Raw genomic sequence first — 19,986 nt, forward strand, 5'->3', positions numbered from 1 at the left:
CGCTCAGAATCATTCATACTTACACACCTCATACTCACACTCAGAATCATTCATACCTACACACCTCATACTCACGCTCAGAATCATTCATACCTACACACCTCATACTCACGCTCAGAATCATTCATAACTACAAACTTCACACTCAGAATCATTCATACCTACACACCTCATACTCACACTCAAAATCATTCATACCTACACACCTCATACTCAGAATCATTCATACCTACACACCTCATACTCACACTCAGAATCATTCATACTTACACACCTCATACTCACACTCAGAATCATTCATACTTACACACCTCATACTCACACTCAGAATCATTCATACATACACACCTCATACTCACGCTCAGAATCATTCATACTTACACACCTCATACTCACACTCAGAATCATTCATACATACACACCTCATACTCACACTCAGAATCATTCATACTTACACACCTCATACTCAGAATCATTCATAACTACACACCCCATACTCACACTCAGAATCATACATAACTACACACTTCACACTCAGAATCATTCATACCTACACACCTCATACTCACGCTCAGAATCATTCATACATACACACCTCATACTCACGCTCAGAATCATTCATAACTACAAACTTCACACTCAGAATCATTCATAACTACACACCCCATACTCACACTCAGAATCATACATAACTACACACTTCACACTCAGAATCATTCATACCTACACACCTCATACTCACGCTCAGAATCATTCATACATACACACCTCATACTCACACTCAGAATCATTCATACTTACACACCTCATACTCAGAATCATTCATAACTACACACCCCATACTCACACTCAGAATCATACATAACTACACACTTCACACTCAGAATCATTCATACCTACACACCTCATACTCACGCTCAGAATCATTCATACATACACACCTCATACTCACGCTCAGAATCATTCATAACTACAAACTTCACACTCAGAATCATTCATACCTACACACCTCATACTCACACTCAGAATCATTCATACATACACATCTCATACTCACACTCAGAATCATTCATAACTACACACTTCATACTCACACTCAGAATCATACATAACTACACACTTCACACTCAGAATCATTCATACCTATACACCTCATACTCACGCTCAGAATCATTCATACATACACACCTCATACTCAGAATCATTCATAACTACACACCCCATACTCACACTCAGAATCATTCATACATACACACCTCATACTCACACTCAGAATCATTCATACATACACACCTCATACTCACACTCAGAATCATTCATACATACACACCTCATACTCACACTCAGAATCATTCATACATACACACCTCATACTCAAAATCATTCATAACTACACACCCCATACTCACACTCAGAATCATTCATACATACACACCTCATACTCACACTCAGAATCATTCATACATACACACCTCATACTCACGCTCAGAATCATTCATACATACACACCTCATACTCACGCTCAGAATCATTCATAACTACAAACTTCACACTCAGAATCATTCATACCTACACACCTCATACTCACACTCAGAATCATTCATACATACACATCTCATACTCACACTCAGAATCATTCATAACTACACACTTCATACTCACACTCAGAATCATACATAACTACACACTTCACACTCAGAATCATTCATACCTACACACCTCATACTCACGCTCAGAATCATTCATACATACACACCTCATACTCAGAATCATTCATAACTACACACCCCATACTCACACTCAGAATCATTCATACATACACACCTCATACTCACTCAGAATCATTCATACATACACACCTCATACTCACACTCAGAATCATTCATACATACACACCTCATACTCACACTCAGAATCATTCATACATACACACCTCATACTCACGCTCAGAATCATTCATACTTACACACCTCATACTCACACTCAGAATCCTTCATTCTTACACACCTCGTACTCAGAATCATTCATAACTACACACCTCATACTCACACTCAGAATCATTCATACATATACACCTCATACTCACACTCAGAATCATTCATACGTACACACCTCATACTCAAAATCATTCATAACTACACACCCCATACTCACACTCAGAATCATACATAACTACACACTTCACACTCAGAATCATTCATACCTACACACTTGACACTCAGAATCATTCATACCTACACAACTCATACTTGCACTTAATCATTCCTAGTTATACACTTCATACTCACACTCAGAATCATTCATACTTTGACACTTCATACTCAGAATAATTCCTGCCTACACACCTTATACTTGCACTCTATCATTCCTAGTTATACACTTCATGTTCTCACTCAGAATTGTTCATACCTACACACTTCATACTGACGCTCCAAATCATTCCTATCTACATACTTCATACTCACATTTAGCATAATTCATAGCTACAAACTTCATACACTCAGAATCATTCATACCTTCACACTGTATCATCGCTCAGTCCTTACTCATTCATGAATATTTACAATCATAAATATTCCTACATTATTACACAAACGTCATACTTACTCACCAGTCATACTCACACTCAGGCATATGTACACATTTCTTCACACAAATATACTCATGTCCAAAATCATTCATACTTCCTACACTCACACATTTATACTCACACTCAATCGTTCATATCCATCCATACACACACACTGAAAAATGTATACGAATGCAAGAAATAGTATTTACACCTCAGTCACACTTAATCTTTTACTCTTACTCACTCATACTTGCACAAACACTCAAAATCATTGAAATCCCTACATTCATACTCATACCTATACTTACATTAGAAATACTAACTTACATCTTACTAAAACACCTAAATAATAATACTAGAAAATCCATATTCATACAACTAAATCATACACACACACACACATCACACGCATGCATCTGTCTACTAATAATCCAACCCTGTTATCCCTCACAATATACTCATACTCAGAAGTCACTCACTTTCATGCTGGTAGTTTTATTCTCATCATTACTCTGAGACTCACGTAAAATCAGATCTATACTCAAAGTAATCATAAATGAAGCTCATACTTACACTCGCACCTTTACACCAACATTCATAAGGAACTTGTATTTATACATTTTTACTCATAGTCAGAGTTATATCATATACATACTCATACACTGATATCACACTCATGGGAATCCATGCATCATACTCCTACTGTATGACAATCACAGAGCTCATACCTACACTCATCATTACATACAGGCGCATACCTTTATACTAAAATATACTAAAATGTACATATCAGCTGATCATATATATAGTCACATACACATGCACTGATAGCAGCACTCACACACAATTATATTATGTATGTATTATGTATTTTACATATATGTGTATGTATGTATACTCATTGATAAACACTCCACTAACACTTCAAGTATTACACATGCTTACACTTATACTTCCATTTTGACACCTCAATTCAAAATTACATTTGTGCTCATTCATAATTGATATTCTTACATAAATGCTCATACGCGTTGTTTCAAACCTGTTGTGTATACTGCACGTTGTGTCTCGTACCTGGTGTGTATAATGCATGTTGTGTCTCGTACCTGGTGTGTATAATGCATGTTGTGTATAATGCACGTTGTGTCTCGTACCTGGTGTGTATAATGCACGTTGTGTCTCGTACCTGGTGTGTATAATGCATGTTGTGTATAATGCACGTTGTGTCTCGTACCTGGTGTGTATAATGCATGTTGTGTCTCGTACCTGTTGTGTATAATACATGTTGTGTCTTGTACCTGGTGTGTATAATGCATGTTGTGTCTTGTACCTGGTGTGTATAATGCATGTTGTGTCTTGTACCTGTTGTGTATAATGCATGTTGTGTATAATGCACGTTGTGTCTCGTACCTGGTGTGTATAATGCATGTTGTGTCTCGTACCTGTTGTGTATAATGCATGTTGTGTCTTGTACCTGTTGTGTATAATGCATGTTGTGTCTCGTACCTGGTGTGTATAATGCATGTTGTGTCTTGTACCTGGTGTGTATAATGCACGTTGTGTCTCGTACCTGGTGTGTATAATGCATGTTGTGTCTCGTACCTGTTGTGTATAATGCATGTTGTGTCTCGTACCTGTTGTGTATAATGCATGTTGTGTCTCGTACCTGGTGTGTATAATGCATGTTGTGTATAATGCATGTTGTGTCTCGTACCTGGTGTGTATAATGCATGTTGTGTATAATGCATGTTGTGTATAATGCATGTTGTGTCTCGTACCTGTTGTGTATAATGCATGTTGTGTCTCGTACCTGGTGTGTATAATGCACGTTGTGTCTCGTACCTGTTGTGTATAATGCATGTTGTGTCTCGTACCTGGTGTGTATAATGCATGTTGTGTCTCGTACCTGTTGTGTATAATGCACGTTGTGTCTCGTACCTGGTGTGTATAATGCATGTTGTGTCTCGTACCTGTTGTGTATAATGCATGTTGTGTCTCGTACCTGGTGTGTATAATGCATGTTGTGTATAATGCATGTTGTGTCTCGTACCTGTTGTGTATAATGCATGTTGTGTCTCGTACCTGGTGTGTATAATGCATGTTGTGTATAATGCATGTTGTGTCTCGTACCTGGTGTGTATAATGCATGTTGTGTATAATGCATGTTGTGTATAATGCATGTTGTGTCTCGTACCTGTTGTGTATAATGCACGTTGTGTCTCGTACCTGGTGTGTATAATGCACGTTGTGTCTCGTACCTGTTGTGTATAATGCATGTTGTGTCTCGTACCTGTTGTGTATAATGCATGTTGTGTCTCATCCCTGGTGTGTATAATGCACGTTGTGTCTCGTACCTGGTGTGTATAATGCATGTTGTGTATAATGCATGTTGTGTATAATGCATGTTGTGTCTCGTACCTGGTGTGTATAATGCATGTTGTGTCTCATACCTGTTGTGTATAATGCATGTTGTGTCTCGTACCTGTTGTGTATAATGCATGTTGTGTCTCGTCCCTGGTGTGTATAATGCACGTTGTGTCTCATACCTGTTGTGTATAATGCACGTTGTGTCTCGTACCTGGTGTGTATAATGCACGTTGTGTCTCGTACCTGTTGTGTATAATGCATGTTGTGTCTCGTACCTGTTGTGTATAATGCATGTTGTGTCTCGTACCTGTTGTGTACAATGCACGTTGTGTCTCGTACCTGGTGTGTATAATGCATGTTGTGTCTCGTACCTGTTGTGTATAATGCACGTTGTGTATAATGCATGTTGTGTCTCGTACCTGTTGTGTATAATGCATGTTGTGTCTCGTACCTGTTGTGTATAATGCATGTTGTGTCTCGTACCTGTTGTGTATAATGCACGTTGTGTCTCGTACCTGTTGTGTATAATGCACGTTGTGTCTCGTACCTGTTGTGTATAATGCACGTTGTGTCTTGTACCTGGTGTGTATAATGCATGTTGTGTCTCGTACCTGTTGTGTATAATGCATGTTGTGTCTCGTACCTGGTGTGTATAATGCATGTTGTGTCTCGTACCTGGTGTGTATAATGCATGTTGTGTCTCGTACCTGGTGTGTATAATGCATGTTGTGTCTCGTACCTGGTGTGTATAATGCACGTTGTGTCTCGTACCTGGTGTGTATAATGCACGTTGTGTCTTGTACCTGTTGTGTATAATGCACGTTCACCCCCACAATCCCTCACACTCACACTCACCCCCACAATCCCTCACACTCACCCCCACAATCCCTCACACTCACCCCCACAATCCCTCACACTCACCCCCACAATCCCTCACACTCACCCCCACAATCCCTCACACTCACCCCCACAATCCCTCACACTCACCCCCACAATCCCTCAAACTCACCCTCACAATCCCTCACACTCACCCCCACAATCCCTCACACTCACACTCACCCCCACAATCCCTCACACTCACCCCCACAATCACTCACACTCACCCCCACAATCACTCACACTCACCCCCACAATCCCTCACACTCACCCCCACAATCCCTCACACTCACCCCCACAATCACTCACACTCACCCCCACAATCACTCACACTCACCCCCACAATCACTCACACTCACCCCCACAATCACTCACACTCACACTCACCCCCACAATCCCTCACACTCACACTCACCCCCACAATCCCTCACACTCACCCCCACAATCCCTCACACTCACCCCCACAATCCCTCACACTCACCCCCACAATCACTCACACTCACCCCCACAATCACTCACACTCACCCCCACAATCACTCACACTCACCCCCACAATCACTCACACTCACCCCCACAATCACTCACACTCACCCCCACAATCCCTCACACTCACCCCCACAATCCCTCACACTCACCCCCACAATCACTCACACTCACCCCCACAATCACTCACACTCACCCCCACAATCCCTCACACTCACCCCCACAATCCCTCACACTCACCCCCACAATCCCTCACACTCACACTCACCCCCACAATCCCTCACACTCACCCCCACAATCCCTCACACTCACCCCCACAATCCCTCACACTCACACTCACCCCCACAATCCCTCACACTCACACTCACCCCCACAATCCCTCACACTCACCCCCACAATCACTCACACTCACCCCACAATCACTCACACTCACCCCCACAATCCCTCACACTCACCCCCACAATCCCTCACACTCACACTCACACTCACTCCAACCATCAAAGCCCTTCTTATGCAGAAAGAATCAGAGGGCACTGACCGGCCTCTGCTTTGAGCGATTTCTTGCTTCTATACAGCTTTTTGTCTCCTCCTGCTGGTCCCCACCAAGCTGCTCCTGAACGGAGAGAGACTGATAAGAGGTCAACGTCTCACTACATATATATATATACTGTATCTGAGGCCGCAGAGCGCAGACACGGCACGACATTATGTATCACACAGGACATGAGAGGTAACCAGGCCTGACTACGACTACAGACGAGGTCATGTGACCTGAGTATCTCCGGCATCTATATCATGCCCTGCCCCCTGGTGGCTGAGGTTATTATATTGCGGCTATAAGTTCCCATAAATTGAGTTTTTATGTCTTGACATGTTGTGTGGCCTCCTCTGTGTGCAGCTCTATGGCGTATGATGGTGCTATAAATACGGACATATCCCTGGGTTATGAGCGGTCGTGGCGTTCCGGCGCGGATTGCAGCAGAGAGGAGCCGAGGATGGGAATTACAATGATGCTTTCATTACCTCCCGTAAGAAATGGCATTGCGCGCAATGACAGAGACATAAAACACCCGCCTTATAACGTTCCATTTGTTTTCCTATTGATCGCTACGTGTTTCCCGGGAGACGGTTTCGCTCATTTTCTTCGTAGATTTCACCGGCCAAAAATGTAAACAAAACTCCGGGAGCTGAACAAAAAGATGAAGGCTGGAAAATGCCATAGAAATGACAAATAACCACATTACACACCCTTGTAGTGGAGCCCGGTGCCTCAGGGGGCGGCGGGGGCTGCGCCCCCCAACATGCGGGATCCTTCAGCCGTCCTCTCTGTCTACTGAAATGAGATTCAACTATTTTATAGAGTTTGTCCAGGATTAGAGAAATATCACTCATCTCTTCCAGAACAGCGCCCCCTCTGTGCTCAGGTTGTGTCTGGTATTGCATCTAATTCGTATAAAAGTGAATGGGGCTAAGCTGTAATACCACACACGACCTGTGCACAGACGCGGCACTGCTGTTCTGTTTGTGCTGTTTAGGATGACCCCGGATGACAACCTCCAGAGCTCCACCAGTTGTCGGCCACATGTTAGAGCCGTCATGGCGGCCATATTGGCGGTCGTCTGACCTCATAGCTAGAACAATGGGACAAAACACAATGGCTGAGGGGTCAGGAGTTCATCTCATTCTTTATATTATGTGGAGTTTTACCATTTTCAGTCCTGGTCATGTGATACTTAGTGACTGCTACACTGTAACGACATCTGCAGCTATGTGTCCATCACATGACCAGGGCTTTGTCTCAACCATGAAGATTCCTACCAGATGACAGGAAGCAGAGATCTTGAAAACCAGAAAAAAAAAAGTGTAGAAAATTCTAGAACATCTCAATGGGAACCTTTACAGAAAGTCTTCTACGTCCTGACAATCAGGGGAAGGTTTTGTAAAAAGTTGGGAGAGAAAAGCTTTCCTAAGGTTCTGTGCAGCTCCAGGGGCAGAAATGTATACGCGGATCCTGGAGGATGGGAATGCCCCCCATTAACCTCCCGGCCCCCCATCCCCCAGCGCCTCTTACCTGTCCTGTTAGTGAGGCGGAAGGTGATGGATTTATCCGGGATCCCGCACACGTTGCGGACAGACACCTGACACGTGTAGTTGGCGAAGTCCTGAGGCCGCAGGTTCTTTAGTTTCAGTACTTTGGTTTCGCCCTGAGAGAAGAGAATACGGGAGGTGAGAACGGGGCAAAGTATCAATGTTACTATGCAGATACATGAGAAAAAGTAAGTGCCCCCCCCCCCCCCGGGGAATTTACTAATATTATGTATCTTCCTAAAGAATGATGGAGGTCGGATTGTCCGGAGATTTCCTTATAACCTTCCCAGATGGAGGAGACAACGTCCGCTGTAACATCCTGCAGAACTTCTGCTGTTATACAAGCGGTCACACTGGCTGATGGTATCCTGTGTGATACTGTCTGCTGAGCTGTGTATCCAATCCCATGCTGTGTGATACTGCCTGCTCATATGTATCTAATTCTCCCCTGTGTGATACTGTCTGCTGAGCTGTGTATCTAATCCTATCCTGTGTGATACTGCCTGCTGAGCTGTGTATCTAATCCCATCCTGTGTGATACTGCCTGCTGAGCTGTGTATCTAATTCTCCCCTGTGTGATACTGTCTGCTGAGCTGTGTATCTAATCCTATCCTGTGTGATACTGTCTGCTGAGCTGTGTATCTAATCCTATGCTGTGTGATACTGCCTGCTCATATATATCTATTTTTCTCCTGTGTGATACGGTCTGCTGAGCTGTGTATCCAATCCTATCCTGTGTGATACTGTCTGCTGAGCTGTGTATCTAATCCTATGCTGTGTGATACTGCCTGCTCATATATATCTAATCCTATCCTGTGTGATACTCTCTTCTGAGCTGTGTATCCAATCCTATCCTGTGTGATACTGCTTGCTGAGCTGTGTATCTAATCCTATCCTGTGTGATACTGTCTTCTGAGCTGTGTATCCAATCCTATCCTGTGTGATACTGCTTGCTGAGCTGTGTATCTAATCCTCTCCTGTGTGATACTCCCTGCTGAGCTGTGTATCTAATCTTATACTGTGTGATACTGCTTGCTGAGCTGTGTATCTAATCCTATCCTGTGTGATACTGTCTGCTGAGCTGTGTATCTAATCCTATCCTATGTGATACTGTCTGCTGAGCTGTGTATCTAATCCTCTCCTGTGTGATACTGCTTGCTGAGCTGTGTATCTAATCCTATCCTGTGTGATACTGACTGCTGAGCTGTGTGTCTAATCCTATCCTATGTGATACTGTCTGCTGAGCCATGTATCTAATCCTATCCTGTGTGATACTGCTTGCTGAGCTGTGTATCTAATCCTATCCTGTGTGATACTGACTGCTGAGCTGTGTATCTAATCCTCTCCTGTGTGATACTGCTTGCTGAGCTGTGTATCTAATCCTATCCTGTGTGATACTGTCTTCTGAGCTGTGTATCCAATCCTATCCTGTGTGATACTGCTTGCTGAGCTGTGTATCTAATCCTCTCCTGTGTGATACTCCCTGCTGAGCTGTGTATCTAATCTTATACTGTGTGATACTGCTTGCTGAGCTGTGTATCTAATCCTATCCTGTGTGATACTGTCTGCTGAGCTGTGTATCTAATCCTATCCTATGTGATACTGTCTGCTGAGCTGTGTATCTAATCCTCTCCTGTGTGATACTGCTTGCTGAGCTGTGTATCTAATCCTATCCTGTGTGATACTGTCTGCTGAGCTGTGTATCTAATCCTATCCTGTGTGATACTGTCTGCTGAGCTGTGTATCTAATCCTCTCCTGTGTGATACTGTCTGCTGAGCTGTGTATCTAATCCTCTCCTGTGTGATACTGTCTGCTGAGCTGTGTATCTAATCCTCTCCTGTGTGATACTGTCTGCTGAGCTGTGTATCTAATCCTCTCCTGTGTGATACTGTCTGCTGAGCTGTGTATCTAATCCTATCCTGTGTGATACTGTCTTCTGAGCTGTGTATCTAATCCTCTCCTGTGTGATACTGTCTGCTGAGCTGTGTATCTAATCCTCTCCTGTGTGATACTGTCTGCTGAGCGGTGTATCTAATCCTATACTGTGTGATACTGTCTTCTGAGCTGTGTATCTAATCCTCTCCTGTGTGATACTCTCTGCTGAGCTGTGTATCTAATCCTCTCCTGTGTGATACTGTCTGCTGAGCTGTGTATCTAATCCTATCATGTGTGATACTGTCTGCTGTATCTAAGGCTACTGGGTGTCCCTATCATATTCTGCGGATTCCGGGCTGCTATATATAGACGGACATTAACTTCCAATCAAGACACAAGTAATCAATTACTGATCCAGTCTCTGCCAAGTGCTCTTAGTGCACAGAAGACATAAGCCTCAGCCCTTACACTACATCACATCTGATATCATGCGGAGAAGAGTCTCTGAGGAGATTCTCTAAATTGTTGCAGATTTCTCTGTTACTAGTTGTAGGGTGACTCTCTGGGTTATTGTGATTACATATTGTAGTTCCATGTTGTAGAGTTGTTGTAGTTACATTGTTGCAGATTTCTCTGTTACTAGTTGTAGGGTGACTTATTATTGTGATTACATGTTGTAGAGTTGTTGTAGTTACATTGTTGCAGATTTCTCTGTTACTAGTTGTAGGGTGACTTATTATTGTGATTACATGTTGTAGAGTTGTTGTAGTTACATTGGTGCAGATTTCTCTGTTACTAGTTGTAGGGTGACTCTCGGGGTTATTACAGTTCCATGTTGTAGAGTTGTTAGATATCATCTAGTTGGAGGGTGACTCTTATTATTGTAGTTACATGTTGTAGAGTTGTTGTAGTTACATTGTTGCAGATTTCTCTGTTCCTTCTTGTAGGGTGACTCTCCGGGTTATTACAGTTCCATGTTGTAGACTTGTTAGTTATTATCTAGTTGTAGGGTGACTTATTATTGTAGTTCTATGTCGTAGTTACATTGTTGTAGTTACATTGTTGCAGATTTCTCTGTTCCTTCTTGTAGGGTGACTCTTATTATAGTGATTATATGTTGTAGTTACATTGTTGTAGTTACATTGTTGCAGATTTCTCTCTGTTCCTTCTTGTAGGGTGACTCTCCGGGTTATTACAGTTCCATGTTGTAGAGTTGTTATCTAGTTATTGCTCTTATGTCGATTATACTAGGAAGATTTCGATAAGATTTATATATTAGCGCCCCCCCCCCCCTATATAACCCCTCCCCCTCACCCCGGGGGACGTGTGGAGGTGATGGGGGGCTTTATGACCAGGGCAGGAGGGGGGGGGGGGGGGTTAGTAGCCATTTATACTTTTATACAGATCACGGTTGTATCTGCAGATTGATGAGAAATCACCCACCTATCATGTTGTATCTCTGCCCACACCTGTCCGGACCAGCGGCTCAGAACCAGAACCAGAAGGCTCCAGCCAGAACTGTGGCCACCCTGGGTGGCTGTGACGGGAGCTGCTTCGGTCCACTAGGTTCTGGCTCCATGTTCTCTGTGAATAGGGATAATACTAAACAGAACATCAGAGGAGTAATCTGGGTCTCCTGGGCCACAGTCCAGAACCTGTAACAGGACCCACAGCCACTAAAGGCTGGATCGCTGCTGGATTGGTGGCCCCAGTATGTGGGTCTTCTCTGTACCCCAGACTATATGAGGAAGCTCCCGGTGACTCCGAGGAATTCATAGAGAAGAGTCCGAATAACACGAGTTCCCCTGAGAGGAGCCATTCATTGTGTCCTCCTCCAGACGCTGACATTTTCCATGGATGGTAATAGATTGGACACCGGGTGGGATCTTCTGCGGAAGCTGCGGAGATGATGAGATGTTACTGCAGAGAAACTTTTCTCTCCCGCAAATCCAATCCCATTATCCTGGGTGGCGGCAGGAAGAGCGTCCTAATTTACTGCAGGAAGTGGAGCTTCATTAGACGCGGTAATAGGCCTGGCAGCGGGCGGATATTGATTCACTGTCTTATCTATGGAGGACGCACAGAGACTTATGATATTAAGAGCTGATTAATAGGACGGCATGAAGAATCTGCTGCAGGAGCCGCGCAGGGCACCCACCAAACACTCAAGGGTCACAACCAAATTAATTCTATCTAAATGTTTCTCCATTGCTCATCAGACTTCAGGAGATGAGACGACGTGAGGAGAACTTCTTCACAATCTCATCGCGTCTCTCACAAAGGCCGAACGTCGCCCTTTCTTCTGGAAGTAGAGCGGAGTTACTGGCGCTGGTGGGGGATGATACAAGGTCACCCCGGAGCAGCCCCCATCATCTCCTGTAGGGTAGTAGTTACACAGGGTCCGTCTACTGTGAGTGTAACTATATGAGGTGCGGAGGCCACATCATCTCCTGCAGTGTATGATGGATCCTGTAGGGTAGTAGTTACACAGGGTCCGTCTACTGTGAGTGTAACTATATGAGGTGCGGAGGCCACATCATCTCCTGCAGTGTATGATGGGTCCTGTAGGGTAGTAGTTACACAGGGTCCGTCTACTGTGAGTGTAACTATATGAGGTGCGGAGGCCACATCATCTCCTGCAGTGTATGATGGGTCCTGTAGGGTAGTAGTTACACAGGGTCCGTCTACTGTGAGTGTAACTATATGAGGTGCAGAGGCCACATCATCTCCTGCAGTGTATGATGGGTCCTGTAGGGTAGTAGTTACACAGGGTCCGTCTACTGTGAGTGTAACTATATGAGGTGCGGAGGCCACATCATCTCCTGCAGTGTATGATGGATCCTGTAGGGTAGTAGTTACACAGGGTCCGTCTACTGTGAGTGTAACTATATGAGGTGCAGAGGCCACATCATCTCCTGCAGTGTATGATGGATCCTGTAGGGTAGTAGTTACACAGGGTCCGTCTACTGTGAGTGTAACTATATGAGGTGCGGAGGCCACATCATCTCCTGCAGTGTATGATGGATCCTGTAGGATAGTAGTTACACAGGGTCCGTCTACTGTGAGTGTAACTATATGAGGTGCGGAGGCCACATCATCTCCTGCAGTGTATGATGGGTCCTGTAGGGTAGTAGTTACACAGGGTCCGTCTACTGTGAGTGTAACTATATGAGGTGCGGAGGCCACATCATCTCCTGCAGTGTATGATGGGTCCTGTAGGGTAGTAGTTACACAGGGTCCGTCTACTGTGAGTGTAACTATATGAGGTGCGGAGGCCACATCATCTCCTGCAGTGTATGATGGGTCCTGTAGGATAGTAGTTACACAGGGTCCGTCTACTGTGAGTGTAACTATATGAGGTGCGGAGGCCACATCATCTCCTGCAGTGTATGATGGATCCTGTAGGGTAGTAGTTACACAGGGTCCGTCTACTGTGAGTGTAACTATATGAGGTGCGGAGGCCACATCATCTCCTGCAGTGTATGATGGGTCCTGTAGGGTAGTAGTTACACAGGGTCCGTCTACTGTGAGTGTAACTATATGAGGTGCGGAGGCCACATCATCTCCTGCAGTGTATGATGGATCCTGTAGGGTAGTAGTTACACAGGGTCCGTCTACTGTGAGTGTAACTATATGAGGTGCGGAGGCCACATCATCTCCTGCAGCGTATGATGGGTCCTGTAGGGTAGTAGTTACACAGGGTCCGTCTACTGTGAGTGTAACTATATGAGGTGCGGAGGCCACATCATCTCCTGCAGTGTATGATGGATCCTGTAGGGTAGTAGTTACACAGGGTCCGTCTACTGTGAGTGTAACTATATGAGGTGCGGAGGCCACATCATCTCCTGCAGTGTATGATGGGTCCTGTAGGGTAGTAGTTACACAGGGTCCGTCTACTGTGAGTGTAACTATATGAGGTGCGGAGGCCACATCATCTCCTGCAGCGTATGATGGGTCCTGTAGGGTAGTAGTTACACAGGGTCCGTCTACTGTGAGTGTAACTATATGAGGTGCGGAGGCCACATCATCTCCTGCAGTGTATGATGGGTCCTGTAGGATAGTAGTTACACAGGGTCCGTCTACTGTGAGTGTAACTATATGAGGTGCAGAGGCCACATCATCTCCTGCAGTGTATGATGGGTCCTGTAGGGTAGTAGTTACACAGGGTCCGTCTACTGTGAGTGTAACTATATGAGGTGCGGAGGCCACATCATCTCCTGCAGTGTATGATGGATCCTGTAGGATAGTAGTTACACAGGGTCCGTCTACTGTGAGTGTAACTATATGAGGTGCGGAGGCCACATCATCTCCTGCAGTGTATGATGGGTCCTGTAGGGTAGTAGTTACACAGGGTCCGTCTACTGTGAGTGTAACTATATGAGGTGCAGAGGCCACATCATCTCCTGCAGTGTATGATGGATCCTGTAGGATAGTAGTTACACAGGGTCCGTCTACTGTGAGTGTAACTATATGAGGTGCGGAGGCCACATCATCTCCTGCAGTGTATGATGGGTCCTGTAGGGTAGTAGTTACACAGGGTCCGTCTACTGTGAGTGTAACTATATGAGGTGCGGAGGCCACATCATCTCCTGCAGTGTATGATGGATCCTGTAGGATAGTAGTTACACAGGGTCCGTCTACTGTGAGTGTAACTATATGAGGTGCGGAGGCCACATCCTCCACCACCGCGGCGCTTCCTCATGATTTGCCCCTTCAGGAGGATCTGGATGATGAAATGGTTCTTAAAATTGTGTGTCATGAGGAGGGGAAGCTCTGAGCAGAGTCTCGATACACTAAGACATCTCAGGAGGCTTCATGAGTTGGGATTCAGCACTCCGGTCAGACATATTGCTGTTCTGTAGGACTTGGGTTCCTTGGACCCACCACGTTCTGTGGCCACCGCCTTGGGTTGCCTTCTTCTGGATATCTGGGGTGGCAGTCAGTCCGGTGATTTGTGCACCTCATACTTATCTCTGATACTAGACAATTTCCCCTATGGAAAGATTCTGGAGACCTCGTTGGTGGCATCTATTTAGAAGCATCTCCTGTCCACGGCTGGATCCATGTAGATAGTAACATGGATACCTGGCGACTAAGGATCTTATACATTGATAAGATGTAGCATTTGACTTAGTTATCATCTTGCTGACTCTATGACCAGAACCAGTACCAGAACAGTTCTTCTTCTAGAGGACCTGTCCACCTAGGCTCCTGATTATAGCAGCATGTCCATGAGACTGCTGAACGTGTCAATGGAGAGGAGGGAGAACAGAATGATGGGAATCTGGACACAAATGAGCTCAGTCTTCGGGGTGGTCCATAGGCTCAGTCTTCGGGGTGGTCCATGGGCTCAGTCTTCGGGGTGGTCCATGGGCTCAGTCTTCGGGGTGGTCCATGGGCTCAGTCTTCGGGGTGGTCCATGGGCTCAGTCTTCGGGGTGGTCCATGGGCTCAGTCTTCGGGGTGGTCCATGGGCTCAGTCTTCGGGGTGGTCCATGGGCTCAGTCTTCGGGGTGGTCCATGGGCTCAGTCTTCGGGGTGGTCCATGGGCTCAGTCTTCGGGGTGGTCCATGGGCTCAGTCTTCGGGGTGGTCCATGGGCTCAGTCTTCGGGGTGGTCCATGGGCTCAGTCTTCGGGGTGGTCCATGGGCTCAGTCTTCGGGGTGGTCCATGGGCTCAGTCTTCGGGGTGGTCCATGGGCTCAGTCTTCGGGGTGGTCCATAGGCTCAGTCTTCGGGGTGGTCCATAGGCTCAGTCTTCGGGGTGGTCCATGGGCTCAGTCTTCGGGGTGGTCCATGGGCTCAGTCTTCGGGGTGGTTCATGGGCTCAGTCTTCGGGGTGGTCCATGGGCTCAGTCTCCGGGTGGTCCATGGGCTCAGTCTCTGGGTGGTCCATGGGCTCAGTCTCGGGGTGGTCCATGGGCTCAGTCTCTGGGTGGTCCATGGGCTCAGTCTCCGGGTGGTCCATGGGCTCAGTCTCCGGGTGGTTTAGTCTCATGGGGGGATGTGCAGTAGGTGATTCCACCACTAATAGGCTCCTGCATAATAATTTGTCTAGTGTTTAAGTGTCAGTGGGGTGGAGCCTGCAGGGTCACGCCCCCATGGTCAGGGTGCAGGAGGGATGTATGATGGGGCATCCGGGGTTCTCTGTGACTTGTGGATCTCCTGGAGAATGTGATAGATTGGAAACCGGACGGATCTGTCACATGAAGAACAATGTTTGCATTTGGCTGTTATCCGCGGATCATTACCCTCCAGACATCACCCATTATACATCGTCTATCGCTGGCAGAACGGCGTCCCCGGAGAGGAAACTGCCGGATTATCCTGCACAGCACAGGGGCCCGACAGAACCACCAGACACATCCGATAACGATAGAAGGTACATTCACCGCACCAAGTAGCCGGGCAGATTATAGATTATTATACTGTAATATCATCACCCTACTGACCCAGGAGCCGGGCAGATTATAGATTATTATACTGTAATATCATCACCCTACTGACCCAGAAGCCGGGCAGATTATTATACTGCAGTAAGATTATCCAGGAGCCGGGCAGATTATAGATTATTATACTGTAATATCATCATCCTACTGACCCAGGAGCCGGGCAGATTATAGATTATTATACTGTAATATCATCATCCTACTGACCCAGGAGCCGGGCAGATTATAGATTATTATACTGTAATATCATCATCCTACTGACCCAGGAGCCGGGCAGATTATAGATTATTATACTGTAATATCATCACCCTACTGACCCAGGAGCCGGGCAGATTATAGATTATTATACTGCAGTAAGATTATCCAGGAGCCGGGCAGATTATAGATTATTATACTGTAATATCATCACCCTACTGACCCAAGAGCCGGGCAGATTATAGATTATTATACTGTAATATCATCACCCTACTGACCCAAGAGCCGGGCAGATTATAGATTATTATACTGCAGTAAGATTATCCAGGAGCCGTGCAGATTATAGATTATTATACTGTAATATCATCATCCTACTGACCCAGGAGCCGGGCAGATTATAGATTATTATACTGCAGTAAGATTATCCAGGAGCCGTGCAGATTATAGATTATTATACTGTAATATCATCACCCTACTGACTCAGGAGCCGGGCAGATTATAGATTATTATACTGCAGTAAGATTATCCAGAAGCCGGGCAGATTATAGATTATTATACTGTAATATCATCATCCTACTGACCCAGAAGCCGGGCAGATTATAGATTATTATACTGTAATATCATCATCCTACTGACCCAGAAGCCGGGCAGATTATAGATTATTATACTGTAATATCATCATCCTACTGACCCAGGAGCCGGGCATATTATAGATTATTATATTGTAATATCATCATCCTACTGACCCAGGAGCCGGTAGGTTATAGATTATTGTACTGCAATAAGATTATTCAGAAGCCGGGCAGATTATAGATTATTATACTGCAGTGAGATTATCCAGGAGCCGTGCATAGTATTATGGATTATTATACTGCAGTGGGATTATCCAGGAGCCGGTCAGATTATAGATTATTATACTGCAGTGAGATTATCCAGGAGCCGTGCAGATTATAGATTATTATACTGTAATATCATCATCCTACTGACCCAAGAGCCGGGCAGATTATAGATTATTATACTGCAGTAAGATTATCCAGGAGCCGTGCAGATTATAGATTATTATACTGCAGTAAGATTATCCAGGAGCCGTGCAGATTATAGATTATTATACTGTAATATCATCACCCTACTGACTCAGGAGCCGGGCAGATTATAGATTATTATACTGCAGTAAAATTATCCAGGAGCCGGGCAGATTATAGATTATTATATTGTAATATCATCATCCTACTGACCCAGGAGCCGGGCAGATTATAGATTATTATACTGCAGTAAGATTATTCAGAAGCCGGGCAGATTATAGATTATTATACTGCAGTGAGATTATCCAGGAGCCGTGCAGATTATAGATTATTATACTGCAGTGGGATTATCCAGGAGCCGGGCAGATTATAGATTATTATACTGCAGTGAGATTATCCAGGAGCCGTGCAGATTATAGATTATTATACTGAAGTGGGATTATCCAGGAGCCGTGCAGATTATAGATTATGATAACTGTCAGGTCTGTAGCACATGGAGCTGTCCTGGTGCTGAATCCAGAGATTATACATTGCCAGAGCTCTAATCCCAGCTTTCAGCCTTTGGACAGCTCCATACCGGCCTCTTGTGCGCCTGCAGCTGGTGCCAGGAACCTCCTCTAAATCATCGGATCTAATAACCAGAATTATCAGATTTATAATCTCAGGACCCTGTTGGATTATGACCTGATGGAGGCAGAAGTGGGGATTTACAAGGATTAAGGGGCTTTCCCTACAATTAGCCCTTCCCCGGGGGTCACATTATTGCTCCTATTAAAGTCAATTATTTAACTCTTTATCGCCTGTTACCAGGAAAGATATGACTGATCCAAATTCATAAAGTGGATGGATGGATGGATGGATGGATGGGGGAGAGTGGTGTCTCCTCCCTGCTCATTATTCCTAGTGGTGGGGGATAGTAGAGACCACGGGAGACCCCCCAGACATTACACAAAACTCCATCATGATGGACAAAAGGTAGGACTTACATAGGACTGCAGGTAGTGCATGGCCTGTTATATAGCAGGAGCCTTACATAGGACTGCAGATAGTGCATGGCCTGCAATATAGCAGGAGCCTTACACAGGACTGCAGATAACACTATTGCATGACCTGTGATATAACAAAAACCTTACATAGGACTGGAGGTCATGGGACAGAGGCCTTACATAGGACTGCAGGTAATTCTACTGAATGACTTGTGATATAACAGAGGCCTTACATAGGACTGCAAGTAACCCAACTGTAGGACCTGTAATATGGCAGCTGCCTTACATAGGACTGCAGAAAACGAGAAAACGGAAACAACGGTCATCTTTGAACACAAGACACGGCTATCATTTCTCCACCACTTACCTGCGTGTAGAGAGGTTCGTAGATGTCCACCCCATTGTCCTGATTGTGCGACAAGATCTCCGTTTCCCGTTTCCAGATGAAGCGAGCGGGGGGGTTGGAGCTGACGGTACATCGCAGGAAGACGGTCTTCTCCTGATAGAAGCTTCCTCGCACATCACTGATGGTCTGGTGAATGGTTAAAATGGGTTCATCTAGATCTGGAGGGAAGGGGCAGTGCACATTTATAAGCTTTGTCATGTATCAAGGTGTCACTCAACATCTTCATATCCTCTACAGACCCATTCACCCCCCCCCCCCACCCAAGTCATCAAAGGATCCATCCTCATCCAAAGAATGGACCCAAAGATTAAGAAACAATGACTAAGGTCCAAAACACAAGAAATAAACCCATCATCCAAGGAAACCTCCAACCACCAACTACAAGAAACCAGTCCAATGCTCCAAGCACCAACTCCAAGGAAACGATCCAACATAATAGAAGGAAATCTGCCAGACCACCACAACTTCCAGCCCCCTAATTATCTGTCACCTAAGAAGAACTTATATATATACACTTACCGGCCACTTTATTAGGTGCACCTGTCCAACTGCTCGTTAACACTTAATCTCTAATCAGCCAATCACATGGCGGCAGTGCATTTAGGCATGTAGACATGGTCAAGACAATCTCCTGCAGTTCTCCCGAGCATCAGTATGGGGAAGAAAGG

At 45.1% G+C, this 19,986-nt stretch overlaps 1 protein-coding gene across 1 annotated transcript in view; it reads right to left on the minus strand.

Moving 5' to 3' along the window:
• Positions 1 to 19,986, minus strand: part of MDGA1 (MAM domain containing glycosylphosphatidylinositol anchor 1) — a gene marked incomplete at its 3' end in the record, with an annotated part of 232,098 nt that overhangs the window by 62,724 nt on the left and 149,388 nt on the right. The window contains exons 4-6 of the mRNA XM_072131647.1: positions 19,280 to 19,476; positions 8,370 to 8,502; positions 6,837 to 6,911 (exon numbers count right to left, since the gene is read on the minus strand). Coding sequence (XP_071987748.1) covers positions 6,837 to 6,911; positions 8,370 to 8,502; positions 19,280 to 19,476 — 405 coding nt within the window. The remainder of the gene's footprint in view (positions 1 to 6,836; positions 6,912 to 8,369; positions 8,503 to 19,279; positions 19,477 to 19,986) is intronic.

This window comes from Engystomops pustulosus, unplaced genomic scaffold (genome assembly GCF_040894005.1).
Source record: "Engystomops pustulosus unplaced genomic scaffold, aEngPut4.maternal MAT_SCAFFOLD_114, whole genome shotgun sequence".
Lineage (NCBI taxonomy): Eukaryota > Metazoa > Chordata > Amphibia > Anura > Leptodactylidae > Engystomops > Engystomops pustulosus.